Source organism: Artemia franciscana, chromosome 16 (genome assembly GCF_032884065.1).
Source record: "Artemia franciscana chromosome 16, ASM3288406v1, whole genome shotgun sequence".
Classification (NCBI taxonomy): domain Eukaryota; kingdom Metazoa; phylum Arthropoda; class Branchiopoda; order Anostraca; family Artemiidae; genus Artemia; species Artemia franciscana.
In genome coordinates, this window is record NC_088878.1 from 17,103,065 (window position 1) to 17,118,192 (window position 15,128).

The 15,128-nt window shown below is 34.3% G+C and overlaps 1 protein-coding gene across 1 annotated transcript in view; it reads right to left on the bottom strand.

Moving 5' to 3' along the window:
* Window positions 1-10,490: 10,490 nt before the first annotated feature.
* Window positions 10,491-15,128, bottom strand: part of LOC136037150 (discoidin domain-containing receptor 2-like) — a 158,650-nt gene continuing 154,012 nt past the window's right edge. The window contains exons 16-17 of the mRNA XM_065719663.1: window positions 14,703-15,007; window positions 10,491-12,308 (exon numbers count right to left, since the gene is read on the bottom strand). Coding sequence (XP_065575735.1) covers window positions 14,717-15,007 — 291 coding nt within the window. The 3' untranslated portion in view covers window positions 10,491-12,308; window positions 14,703-14,716. The remainder of the gene's footprint in view (window positions 12,309-14,702; window positions 15,008-15,128) is intronic.

The window sequence follows — 15,128 nt, forward strand, 5'->3', positions numbered from 1 at the left end:
GACTCTTGAAAGAATGCTAGATCCTCTATTTCCAATTGAACAAGCCCTCTCTGAAGTTTTTTCTATGACTCATTCTACACAAGGTCACTTAGTAATCAAATAACATAATACGTTGAAGCGATATCGTACTTTGCTTAGGCAATGCTATTAAGCTGCCTATTATCTATGTTCTTATGGTAATTTTATTTTGCTCTTGTTACTGTTGTTGCTGATATTTTGATAAATGAATTTCTCAAAAATATATATTGTTTTCGATGGTATTCAAATAACATTCAAGCCTTGTAGAGAAATTAAAGGGAGAGAAGGGGACATGTAGTTTCACTCTTGTTTGAAAGCCTTGATTAGCCTTGATTTATCATCTCTCTTTTTTTCTTTTTTTTTTGCTGTTTGGTGGTTTATGTTATGACAAATAAAAGCACACTAGTCAATATAAAATGTTTTCAGCAAAGCACAGATGACGCCCTGACCTGTGGAAGAATTATGGAAGGCTAGTCCTACTTTTTCGTTTGGTGATATCTCTTTGTTTTAAGTTAGACTTGTTTATTCATTACAATTTCGATTCGTTTTGAGTCTCATTGATTTATTGCTACTCTCCACTTTAAGCTTGAATTTCTATGATTTTATTCCCACTCATCATTAATACAGTTATTTACTTGTCGTAGAAAACCTTCTTTTATTATTTTATTCTTAATTAATTACACAAAAGGCGCTATAACTTAGAACCTGTAATCTTATCATCTCCCCACCTAGCTACATATGATCAGTCGTTTTGCATAATGAAAATTGAGAGAGGGGTAAATATAAAGACAATAAAGTAGTAAGACCTAGTTCTTAACATAGCCAATGGTATTGCATCGTCAATAATTTATTTGAAGGGCAAATTCGTTAAAAGTGAAGCTTATGGTATTTTTCTACATACTTGCTTATATTTCAATATAATTATAATTATATAGTTAACAATATAATTATTATATTTCAATATTTCAATGTAGCTTTGTACTTGCAATAAAAGCAATTAAATCTTTCTGAATTATTTTTTCCCTTTTATGCACGTATTTTCACTGAGGGCAATTCAACTATTGAATATATAAGCTGTCTAACTTGGCAAACAAATTACCTTATTTTAAGAAGCTCATTCTACTTGCAGAGATACGTAATATCAAAAAAAGGGGGGAATCATGAATAATAAGATGGAGTTTTGGGACCTCTGCCTCATGCAATATCGCATTTTCCGCGTTTCCGTAGTATCCTTTGTTTTCATATAATTAGACCGTTTATTTCTCTCTTCTTTTTGTATCTCTATATTGATATGCTCGTTTTTTTTTACTTTTGTGGATACTTGCCTAGGAACAGAGCATGAAATATATCGTGAACATGCAGTTTGCGACTTTGACGTTAACTATAATAAAATGAGGACAAAGCTAGCACATATCGTAAAGTTATATATGGCCTAGGTTATATATTTCAACACATTAATTAAAAGTTTTAATTCAGTCAATTTATTTTGCGTGATTCTCGTGATTCAAGCCCGGGAAAATGCAGTGCCTATGTTTCAAGTTCCTATCATTACTACACAATTAAGTTAAAACCGGGGAAAATCTTGAAAGTCCCTCTCTTCATCGCGTACTTTTCCTTAAACTAGATCAGTAATTCTTCATCAAACTGTGGGTGAGAATAACGTGTTGATAAATCAAACCTCCATCGCTTGGTAGAGAAAGTGACGAATTAAATTTGGAGCATTGGAGAAGGGGGAAATTCCAATATGTTGGAGCACAGATTACATGGTCCTTGAAAGTTCTTCCAAAATTCTATTAATGAAAGTTTATGGTATTCAATAACTAGGGGAGGCTTGATTATACTGATTATACTTGATTTTGCAGTTTGCCTAACTTCAATCAACCACGTTACGTTCCAAGAATTTGCGGAAGAAAATATAGTATTATGTTGATTTACCAGACAGTTTCCACCGAATTTAAATATGTGTCCCGGATAGTTTAGCCTTTGTATTGTACATTATTAAAATAACCTCAAAATGGAGCAATAAAAATTGAAACTTATAATCTATAATTCATCTGTAATCGGGTAAGGTTCCATTTATCTGGAAAAGAAGTTATGGTGGAAAACAATTCATTTGAAAGATAATAATGTGTGCTGAAAAAGATACCTACTGTCAAGAAACACCTTGTCTACTAATAATAACGTTTTGGAAACATCTAGTAATAATGGAGAAGTTTTTTTTGTCTTGTTATTTAGCATAAATCCGAGGAGAATGAGTCAGTATATAATGTCTCTTAGATCCCTAGTAGCTTTTTGTCGGATTTCCAGCTTCTAATTTGTGGTAACTTATGGTCTGATTTTTCTCGAGAATTTTACAAAATTATATATTTTTCTCGTTTAGTAATTTCTTAGACAAATTCTATTTATGAACTGTTTATAATTCGATGTTTTCATTTAGCTAATGACAGACTTATACAATCACCACAGGTGAGATATTATGCGTCGTAACAATTTATTTCTCTTGAAGACAATTCCTTGATTAACTCGGGAAGGGTCTTATTCTCGCAATATGTGTCTTTTAAAAAATTCAAATATGATTTAAAAACTTTACCGCTAGAGCAGGGAAAGGCGGCACTATGCGATATTTTGGAAGTACTGAATTATTATAGGAATTCAGCTTTCTTAAGACTAATGTGGCTTTTTGAAAAAAAAAATTCCAGGATTCCTTCTTTGTTTTGATTAATTTTCCCTAATATCTTATTCTAATGTAACATGAAATTCTTATTTTCTTAGACGGCAGCATTTCGAAATAGTTTATTTATAAGGTAGGAATGTCATCTATATTTAGTAATGTGAATAGAAGGAGGGTATTAGCAGCTTGTGTTTATACAATCGAAAGTTTTAGGGTTGACAAAAAAAAACTTTTGCGAAACTGCCTGGCGGTAACTCATGGTAAATACTACATTGTAGACACTTAAGTGTTAGAATGTAAAAAAGCCACTAAACCCAGCTTAAAGGGACCAAACAAAAGTTGGGAGAGTCAGAAAGGACTAAAGTGAACCAGAAACTACATCAACTCGGTAAAAAGTGTAAATATTAAAAGAGTCAAAAGGAAGTCACACGGAGGAAAAAAAGGGCCAGAGGAGACTAAGATGGCTGGGAAAGGCTAGGCCAAGTCTTAAGCCACGAAAAGGAAGTCGCATCGTTTAAAAGAGGAACTGGTGTGAACAGGAGAGTTGATAGAGATTAGACTAAGTCTTAAGCCTGGGAATCGAAGTTTCATAGGGCGAAAAGGGAGCCAGATAAGACAAAAAGGGTTGGAAAGACTATATCAAGTAGTAATACAGGGAAAAGTGGTTGCACGGGGGAAGCAACGGTCAGGTGAGACCAACAAGCTTGAAAAAGACTAGGACAAGCCTTAAGCCACGGAGAGGAAGGAGAAAGAATCCAAATGTCAAACAATTAAACTGCATAAAGAGACATAGCAAACCATACGTTTCAAAATAGAATTCTTTTAAATAGAGCCATAAAAAGGGATAGGTGTGACCAAGAGGGTTGGAAAAGACAAGATCAAGTCTTAAGCCAGGGAATGGAAGCCTTAAAGGGTGAAAAGAGAGTGAGATGAGACTAAAAAGTTTGGAAGGAATAAATCAAGCCGTAAGAAATGGAAAGAAAGTCGAATGGGTGAAAGAGGGCAAGGTAATACCAACAGGGCTGGAAAATACTAAACCCAGTCTTCAGCGATAGGATGAAAGTCTTCTAGTGCAGATTAGTTAAACCATATCCTTCTAATGACACCCCTTCAAAAAAGACATGGAATTACTTTCAAACCTAGCATACACAAAATAAACCACGGAACAGCATAACTAAGCATTGTAAATAATAATTTGTTAACCAAAAACCTTTGAAATAGACACAGATAGCACCGACAACTCCGACCATATAACACCATGACTAATCACAGCAAGCCCTAACTTTTAAAGAAAACCACTTTCAAACCTCTCATAACTGAAACCAGGAAACAACATTAAACCAATTCCTCGCTCTTACTGCCACCCCGCGAATTATAAATGTGCTAAGAATAATGACTGAAATTAGTTGCATTTTACACAACGCCAGCACTATTTGTGGGACATTTATCTCTGCATCAGCATGCTGTACAAAATGTCTGCTGAGAATAGAATAAAGTAAATTTAAACAAAATGTGTATATATTTCTCACAATTTAGAAATTTTATGTGGATGCACAAGGGGTATCAACCCATTCTCTTTTGTCTATTGTTATCAGTTCTATCATGCAGCAATAGGATCAAACTCTAGGAGTCAATTGTCCCTTCCAATTGACATCCATGACAATTTTAATTTATTTTAAGGTTTCTCCGCAATGATGCCAAGATTGTTCAGATTTTCTTGATATATTTTGTCAAGCAATGTCCTACCGATAAGTTAATAATTATAACTTTATTCTCTGGATACTTTCAAGTTTGAGAAACGGTCGCTTTTTAAATGTGGAAAATGCGTCACAATATAATGCTGCACAATATGTGATAGTACTTCGACTTATCCTGTCTTTTTCACTGAGACGGCACTATTGCGCTCCTATGATTTTTGTTTCGGCTTTACGTGGCCTGCTCATATTAATGCTATTTATTAATATAAATTGGCGAACAAACAAAAAAAAATCAGTTCGAAAAAAAAACATAAATAATACTTGAATAGATCATACATATTAAAAGTTTAGTACAGCAATTAAATCTTTCAAGGTCAAAACCAATTCAAAATAATGAGCGAATCAATGGCGCGATATCCGGGGCTACTAGATAAGATATTGGTTCAATTATGAGATTGAGCAACCTGTGATGGGCGTGGGGTTTGGGGGAAGTGGAGGGGGGATATTTACTACAGCATTAATGGTGAAGTTGGAGGAAAAAAGCCGAGTGTATACGACATTCACCTCCGCCCACCCAAAAGGTTCTCTATACTATACTACCGTCGTGTGCAGCAGCTCATTGCTTTCAATTTTAGTAAAAGCCAAGCGCCAGCACTTAAATTTACGATTGTTTAATGTGTGTTTATTGTTTATAATGTATTGCGTAATGTTCTTAAATTCACCAAGTAGCGTGTTTGATAAATAGTTACTTTTCTTCACTACCGCTTGAATAGCACCTACTTCGATAGTACCTCCCCCTTGCCCCTCTCCAATTGAACATACTTTAGCTACGCCTCTGGTTATACCTAAGATATCCTCCCAGCCTAGCACCGAATGTGGTATTTTAGAGTGACAATTGCGGGGAGGCGTCTAAAGGAGATGTCAAACTAGAGGCTTTCCGTCCCTGGGCCAGTTCTGTGGGTTAAAAGGACATGGACCGCAAAAGACATTGTCTGAAAAAGATTTTTTTAAATAGGGGAAAGAGGTGGAGGCTACAGCAGCACTATGGCCCCATCACATCACCCCCAATAGGTATGTTGAGCAAAATCAAAAGAGTGAACGCAAGCCGGTTGCCAAAAGGGCATTCATCGGGAAAATATTAAAATATTAAGTTGAAAATTTCAATACATATTGTGGGGGCAGTTGAAAAGTGATCGGAGGGCAGCCAGCAAGGTCCCTTCTTGCCCTTCTTAGATTCCACTGAGCACCGATCAAAATTTTAAGATATAATTTTTTTTTTCAGAATAGTCAAAGGTCAAATAACTACGCCTATGGAGATAAAAAGCCCTCTACCGGCCCTCAGAATAAATGTTTACAGTTTTGTACTTTGCCCATTATTTACATTTAGGATTTAAAATTAGGAAAAGGGGGATCATTTGATCCTAGGCGGGTCAAAAATTCCAAGTTAATTAAGCTGAAACTTCAAGCAATGTTGAACAAAATTGAAAGACACTATCTACATCCACGTTATCAAAAAGGTGTATCTGTAATATCTCAGGGACGGCTGAAATATTCAGAGCATAAAGAAAAAGATGTTGAAAAGCGATTGGTGGGCAACCAGTTCCCTTTCCGTTTAATGACGCCCCGCTTCCTTAACACCAATACAATCTTCAGATAGCCCTTTTTGGGGATAGTCAAAAGGTTCTTAACATTTTCCTCATAATGCCCCACAAATCTGGGATCAAATCAAATTTTTCTTACAGCTTATCGTTTGAAAGATGGTGAGCCAAACGATTACCTGGCACTGTTCTTAGACAATTCCCCAAGAAAACACCAAACATGTTTTCCTCATCCTTTCAAAGTACCCACACTATAAAGCCATACATAACCTGCACCATTAACATATATTACAAAACATTAAATTTAGTTCAAACACTTTCTATTCTTTCAAGCGTTTTTTAAATTATTGAAAAATATCCTATGCCTTGGCAAGTCAACATTTTGCTTGGTGACAATCGCCCGGACATAATTAAAGTTTTATTGAAATAAAATAACTCGCCATTTATTAAAATTCATTTTCATAACTGTCAATTTCTTACCTCTCACTTCGTGGCCACCATTTTTTAGAAATTCATTTGCCATGCTATCAACATGTAAGGCTTTTAATTTTTCAATCCTTTTCCTTGTAGAATAAATTTTTCTTCACTAGAATAAGATTTCGGAAGAAACGATAAAAGTTTGAACATATTATAGTTACTAATCATAGTTACTACACTACTCCTATACTACGCTTTAGCGTAAAAAGTGGGATGGCCAGCCCCCAAATCAAAGATAATACATGTTTATTTTAACGCCACTCTTTATTATTATTTGGAACAACTTTTTTTTTATTCAATTCCTTGCTTTTTATACCATGTTGAAACTTATCCTAAATATGAGAAGAGCTCCTTCTTCCTTTGGGCCCAGCTCTTTCCTCTAATGTCAACTCTTGCATAATAATATTTCAAAAGCAAAATTAATACATGAAAAGGGAATACCCTTAAGTTTTTTTTTTGGGGGGGGGTGAATTGGTTGGGTTCTAAAAAAAAAAAAAATCAAGTTTAAATGTTTAACTATAACCAGGGGATGAGGGTAATTGAAAAAAATATATTAATTGAAATTATTCAAAGAGAGCTATTACTTCTTTGGCATCCTGGCATCCATATTGCGCGCTTAGTCAAAAAACATTCTCCTAAACAAAAAGATTTTATGGGGGTACTTTCCCGTTAGCGTTCATCTTAAGGACCTCTTTTGATATGTTGGAAAATGTATCTATAAAACGCCCTTTGATGCTTCAAACACACCCTCCGCCAAAAAAGAAGAATATTCACTGACTATATCCTCAATAGCTGATGCGGATCTAGATAATACTGCATAATCGTTAATAATGTTGTATAATATTTGCATTGACTGTTTGCTTGTTTTAAGTGCAGCACCGCCTAACAGTATAGTCTCTGAAACTGCGAATCTATTTATATGACTTTTCGATAGTTTTGAGCCTATTGTCTGTCTTTGAATTCTTTTCAGCAGCATTTTGGTCCTACCTGATTTAAAATGCTTGTTTAGCGGCGCAAAATGGCAGAAATCGGCGCTTAGGTGTAGCACGATCTCTTTTGTCACTTACAAGCACGTTAGAGCTTTAAACTTCTTTTTAAATAAGCCCCCTATTAATATTTAAAGACAACTTGGTTCTTCACCAATGAAACAAAATGTATTACTGAAAAAAATAAATGCGAATTTTTGTGTTTTTACACAAAAGAAGTTAAAACCTCTAGTAAAAGATAAATAAATACGTTGAATTTGATTTTTATCAAGATGAACTCTACTTTTTGGATGTGTTATTTTCCTTTTTCCTTGACTATATAAACTTTTTTATACTAATATCGTTCACTTTGGGTTATCTATAGATAAAATGGATTTTTTTTTCTCTTGATTTAAAGTAAAATTAATTAGATATCTACCATACTAGATAACCAATCAATCCAGTTTGTCAACTCTTACTCCTTTACTTAATGACGCACAATTTTGTTGTATTTATAAATTGAAGACAAAGATAGCTAACAGCTTAGGCAGTAAAAAAAAGAAAAAACAATTGCTTTCACTTAGCTGGTTTTCAAGTTTACACCATTTTCTGATCTGATACTCTTTATGCATTCCAACAGTTCAAAAATGATAATTTGCGTTAAACTCGACGTTGATTGAAGATTATTTCCATGTCAAAAATCACTGTTTTCCTAATATTACTATTTTCCTCAGATATACTTTGCCAAGTGATTCTGTCCCAGAAAAAGCAATAAAAATTAAACTGCATCTGGCAACACGAACCCTGTCTTGAACATTAGGGTATTAATGTTATTATTTTTTTTTATTTGATTCTCAGTTCTAGCCAAAGCCAAAATTGCAAACTTAAAAGTTTGTTTTATGTTCAACATATATTACATTCTAAACTAGAGATTTATTACATAGTTTTAAAGAGTTTGTGGTAACAAACTGTAAGTAAGGAGTGACCGGGCTCAATAGTAACCGAAACTTTAAAAAACGAAATTTGATACCAATAGATATATCAAAAGAATCAGATTCTTATGTTGATTTCAAATGTATAAGTTTAATTAAGTTTAGTCTTACCTATCAAAGGTTACAAACCCAAGAAAATTTGAATCACACATCCAATTCAGCGTATTAAAGAACCCAACCCTCCTATAGAAGTTTCAAGCTCCTATCTGCAAAAACGTGGAATTTTGTATTTTGTCTGAAGAAAGATCTCGGAGGTGTGTTCATTTGTTTGTTTTTTCCCCAGGGGTGACTTGTCGACCCAGTGGTCCTAGAATAACTGGAGAGGGCTCCTTTGAGGGGATATTAAAAGTTCTAGGGTCCTTTTTAAGTTACCAAAAATTGAAGGGCCATTGGGTCTCTTTAAACGCCCATTTTCCCCAAAATTATCTAAGGAAAATTTTGAGATAGTCATTTTGTTCAGGATAGATGAAAGATCAAATAATTATGTCTTTAGGTGCAAAATAACCCCCCACAGTCCATGGGGAGAGGTCTATAAGTTATGAAATTCGCCCATTGTTTACGTACAGTATTTGTTACTGAGAACTATACAGACATTTTTTTGGGGAGGGGGAGGGGTTGTGCTTTAAGTGGACTTCTGCGGATAGAATCGTCCATGCAGAAGGTAACTTCTTGGGAGCGAATACTCCAGGAGAAATGTTACACTGGGGGATTTGACACAATTTGCATACGAAATTCTTTATAATTGAATTACGTTCTCTTTGCCGAATTTTTCATTCGAAGATGTTCCGGGCGAATTATCTAGCATCTTTTTTCGTCGTGTTTTTTTTTGGGGGGGGGAATAATTTCCAAGGAAGTGGAAATTTCTGGAGTGATCGAGAAGCGGATTAGAGAATAAGGAGAATTTTTCAGGCTGAATTGTGTGCAAGCAATTCTACAGGGAGGGAGGATTCTCAGCGAGGATGGAACTGTCTGGAGGTAGTTTGACAGTCGGGGGGAGGTGACCTTTACGTTAGATGAAATTTCAATGGATAAATTTTCCGTGAGGGGGAGCTATATTTCGTAGAGAGTGAGCCAGATTTATCGGCATTATTTGAAAAACGAAAAGAAATTATTTCATATATGAAGGCTTGCCCCCTCCTCAATATATTACTCTTTACGCTAAAGTTTGACTGTTTACTAGAAATGAAGCACGGGGCCGTTTAATTAGCATAGGAAGCTTTTTTAAAAGTGTTAACAGCTTTATCGTAAAGAGCAAGGTATTGAGGAGTGGGCAACCTTTCATATATTGAATAAATCTGCCAAAATTAATATGCAAATTTTGTTTTAATTTTTCATGTACGGTGAGCCCAATTCGAACCTGCATTAGTTGAAAAACTTTCAGAAATTAAATAAAAAGTGTTATTTTTAACTGAAAGTAAGGAGCGACATTAAAACTTAAAAATGAATAGAGTTTATTCTGTATATGGAACGGGCTGTCTCCTCCTCAAAGCCTCTTTCTTTACGCTAAAGTTTTTATCGTTTTAAAAAGTAAAGTTGCAAGAAAGAGTCAAAATTTAGCGTAAAGAGCGAGGCGTTGAGGAGGAGACAGCCCCTCTCAAATACAGAATAACTTCTGTTTGTTTTAAGTATTAATGTCGCTCCTTACTGTCAGTTAAAAAAAAACATAATTTTTTAAATTTAATTTCTGTTTTCTTAAGAACCTTAGTAAATATAAACAAAAACAATAGAGAAACGAACAATCAAAAAGTGCTTTTCAAGTCAGTTACCACGATTTAAACAATTAGTAGTTTTATATTAACATAATAACTTATATAGGGCAAAGGGGAAGTTTTGGGGCAGGTATTCGTCAAAAAAAACAATACCAAGTGAAATTATACTAAAATCATATTGAACTACGGGGCAAATCACTAAAATCCTGAGGTATTTGGAGGAATATAAAGATCTTTTTCCCTTCGGCGTCTTTACGTTCGATTATTTAAAAAATTTAGATGAAAACCAAATCGGCTTCTATGACTGAGACCTAGAGACTCCTCTTTCATTCATGTTAAGGTTCCCTCTGATATGGAACAAAAACAATGATTACAATGGTTTATTCCAAAAGCAATATATAAGTTACACAACAACACAAATTTAGACATAAATAAATATAATCTTGCTTGGTACACTAAAAAGTATCACAGTGTTTCCTACAAAATAAAAACAGGTTCAAGGCCAAAACAGTGGTAAGTTAAGCAGTACCAGGTCGTATTTTACGTCTTTAAACATCAGATTTTATCTTGGTTTTTGTTCTTTGTCTCATTATCAGAAGACAGAACCAAGTCCTTCACTTTTCACGATATAATAAGTAGAGAAACAACGCAAATATGGCTGCCTGAAATTCACATTCCAGATCTAATGATAAGAACAAAGGTTCTCCCACGCTCCCTTTCCCTCTGGAAAGGTTCTCACTTTCCCTCTGGAAAGGTTTCTCCCTTTTTGGAAAGGTTCCTCTGGAAAGGTTCTCCCTTTCCCTCTGAACAATTTTGCTCTATGAGTTGACATGAAGCACAGTGATCTCCTATTCAGTATTTTCAACACGCTACCCAAAATTGTCTGAAACAATTTACTAAAATGCATTTTCAGCTTTATCAAACTGTATTCGGAGAAAATGAAAAGTCTTTCTGAAAAGTCAAGAGGCTTCTTCAAATTGAATTTAGACTAGTGTCTTGCATTTCTATGGATATACTTGTTTTAGGAGGTTTCTTTGATTAGAAAATAAGATCTAGGTAAATTCATGATATTCTAGTAAAATATTTGTTTGTTTTTTTTCTTCACCTCGAGCAGAAAGCCTAGATACACTTATAATTTAATTAGGAAACAGCATTGAATACAAAAACAGATTACATTGTGCTTAGAGAACCATAGAGACATTTGGTTAAAATGTTTGTTCTATATAATTACCAAACATAAAATCTTTTAGGCACTATTACATATTACCAAGAATACTGAGCGTTGAAACTGATGACAGAATATGAATTACATAGCTGCCCCAGAAATATTTTTTAAAAAGATAATTCTTTGTAAATATCACCCCTGCAACCCTCCTTCTGCAACAGTATATAATGTTCAGAAGTTTAGAATATATTTATTCTTCCAAGCCTCGAAAAGAGAAAATGCCTACATGGTCCTCCCCCTTCCCTAACCCTGCTAGTACTCATACTATATAAATAGAATCCAGTGACAGCTATTTATTTTTCACGTCATAAAATAGGAAACTGCCCTCCAGAGACTAAAATTCGACTTGAAAGCCATGCGTAAAAGAGTAACAACGCATTCAGAGAACTTATCCAGGGGATTTTATTTCTAAATCATTTCGTTTAGTTAAAGGGCTTGTAAATGTCGAATACTACTTAGTTTGAAAAACGTGAAGAAAAACAAACTGAGGTACCGCTCTTGGACTTGGTGGCAGTGTACAGCTGTTGTTCGCTGATGTCGTCAAAAATTGCTAATAAAATTTTTGAACATTGACTAGCCAATTTTATGTGAATTCCGTTTAATCACTTCTAGGTTTCATTCTTCTATTCTATTCGCAACTTTGTCCGCTTCTATATTTCCTTTAATATATCATATTGCGTAAAAAGTATCAGTAACACATGCAGAATAATACTCCGTTTAAATACAAAGCTTCAGAGAGGACTCACTGCTTTTACACCCATGATTAAAGCAACATCATTCACTTAGCTTTTGTCGAATTTTTCACGCTAGCTAAAGAAGTCCAGAAAAAATAAAAATAATAAGGGCACCAACTGGATTGCATAAGACTCCAGAGAGGGTAGGAAAGTCATTTCATCATCGTCTTAGGATTGGAAGAGCTACCAACTCATGGATATGTTTCGCAGCTTCATCGAATGCTAAAATATAAAGTTTATAAATAATATACCGAAATATACAGCAATATTTTTCACACAAAAATGCATATGCAACAAAACAAGACAACATGACTTGACAATAATAACAAATGTTCAAATAATATACATGGTTTACAAGGGTCATTGTAAGCCATGATGTACTCAAGAGAGTTTGTAAAATATTTTTAAAAGCATTAAAAAAAAGACAGAAAATTTAAATTAAAAACAGTCTAAACAGATTTCAGACTGTGTCCAGGTTGAATTCTTAGTGATTTTTTTTATGGGATGATTGTATTTCTTCAAGATAAATAGCATCTATTATATATCCGTAAATTATTACTACGCGCGCTATGACCAAACTGAGTCGGGGCTGAGGTCACAGAGGTCCCCTATCTACAATTATTTCTCGATAAATAACGACGAACAAATTTCAACTTAAAACTTAGTGACCTGCTTTGAATGTTAAGGAAAAACAATATTCAAACTTGATTGGGCCAGGCAAGGATATATCATTTGCTCTGAATACTACACAGAATCATTTAAAGAAAAAAGAATAAGGTGAAACTAAATCCGCTAGAGACAGCAGTGCATTCGAATGACTTTCAAGACCTCATCAATTTTGTTTTATTAGAGGTTTAAACCAAAGTTTCTTTATTTTTGCATTTCAAAAGACAAGTAGAGTTTTTAGGTCAACCTCCTGAAATAAATGAAAGTGTTCTATAACAGTCTAAGAAACTGTTACCCAAAGTTTGTCTGCGAATTTCAAGATTTTCAAAAATTGACAGGTTCTTTTATCGATAGTAATTACAAAATATTTATGAGTAAATACTTTTTCGTTCCTAAGGGAACATAGAAAAAGAACTTGGACTTTAAATTGTGATTTTGAAACCAATACGATGCTGTGTTACCAAAGATTTTATATTCTCCGAATACTTTGCCCGTGAAGAAGAGGTATTTCTTCACAGTAAATCTTTCAGGGGAATTATAAAAAAATATTAACATTTAAATAAAAAAATCAAAGTAAAGAGGAATATTAAAAACTAAAACGACCGAAAATTGTTCTTTTTATGAGGGAGGTTGTCATCTTCTCTACTCCTCGGTCATTACGCTAAAAAGTTTTAGTACTTCAAAAAGTGTTATTCCAATTCAACGGCGTTTGTGTGTCTCACTTTTCTTAAAAAATCGAAGAAAATGAATCGAACTTTGGCGAAAAGAATAACGTGTAGAAGAGGGTGTAGTATCCAAAATATAATGGACAATTTCCATTCATTTTAAGTTTTAATGTTACTCCTTATTTTCTGTTGAAAAAACTTGTGTTTTTATTTAATTACTATTCATTTTTCAAACCATGCCAGAGAATCCTCCTCACTCTCCGTGAAAAATTCAGCCCAAAAAAATTCCTCCCAATAGAAAATGAATCCCGGTGGGAAATCTGCCCCAGCTGAAAATTCCCCCGAAAATTCTCTCGGGCTCGTAGCTTCTGACGGGTAGCATTAAGCTGAAAGAATTTTACATATTTGGAGTCAGCAGAAAAAAATCCAATTCTCTCGGTGTTTTCTTCGTAATCATTTTTAATTAAGTTTCGGTTACGATTGGGCCAAGTGGCTCCGTACCATGAACTGCTTGAAAAGGAATTAGAGTACAAATATGTTATTCCCAACAAACATCAGTCTGACTTAAAAAGGGTGTTTTACACCCAATAGTGGCTATTATGAAACAATTGTAACCTGATTTGGAGCTAAAGTTAGTTTCATTCTATTTAAAAGGAAGTCCATGTTGAAAATATGAAGAACCAGCAGTGAAAAGTAAGAAAAACCACATTTGAGTACCCCACGTACTCGCAGTTCCAATTTAAGACTAACTGGTCAAATTACTGAAACTGGAAGTCCCGGTGCTACTTTTGTGTTTTACTTTTTCTTTTGTTCAAAAAAAGGAATCAACTGTTTGCAAATAAGACGGGTTGTTCCTTTTCTTCACCATCAGGAAAACCACCCAAATATCTGGATTTCCTTATTTACCTACAAATTTTTTCCTTTTTCAGACGCTTTATCTATTCTACTTTCAATTTGTTTGATTTGTCACAACACCTAAATTTAAATAGTAGCAGTGACGTCGCATTGGACTTTTTTTATGCGTGGTGATGTTTTCCCCGTCCGTGGAAAAATAAAATGCCAAATTTTCTAGAAATTAAGACGTTTTCACTAAAAGTAGCAGAAGAGATGTTTCTAATACTTAACTATTGAAATAAATGCAAAATAACAGAAAAAACAGCAAAGAAGAAATAAGAAGCGTTTTCAATATATTTTCAATAATACATAAAATAGACAATAACAATTGTATATGAAAGTATTTCACTTTCAATAATAAAGTATAATAAATATGGCTAAAAATCCTTACCGATAAAGTTTTTGTTACTGAGAAAAACTTAAGTGTTTCCTTTGTAAAAACAAGTGTATTTCTCTGAATGTTGGTCTTTCTGAAGAATTCCTCTTCCAGCACTCACACATTAGTTCATAAATATCCTTAGAACACGAATTCGGTCGAGATAACTGCATCACGCCTTCATCACGTGAAACCAGCTGCAGATTGTGCAATACTTCTGAGTCTGTCAAATGTTCGAGCGGTCGATGCCTGGCTAAAGTTAATACTTCCCACATAGTCACGGCGAATGACCAAACGTCACTTTTTGTGGTATATTTTCGCTAAAATAAGATCAATTTCTTCAATACACAAATTATCATCTGGTTGTATAAGTAACCTACGCAAGAGGGGCAAAGAAGTCTCTTAGACTTTGTATTCTTCCTCCCAATTCCTTAACTCTAT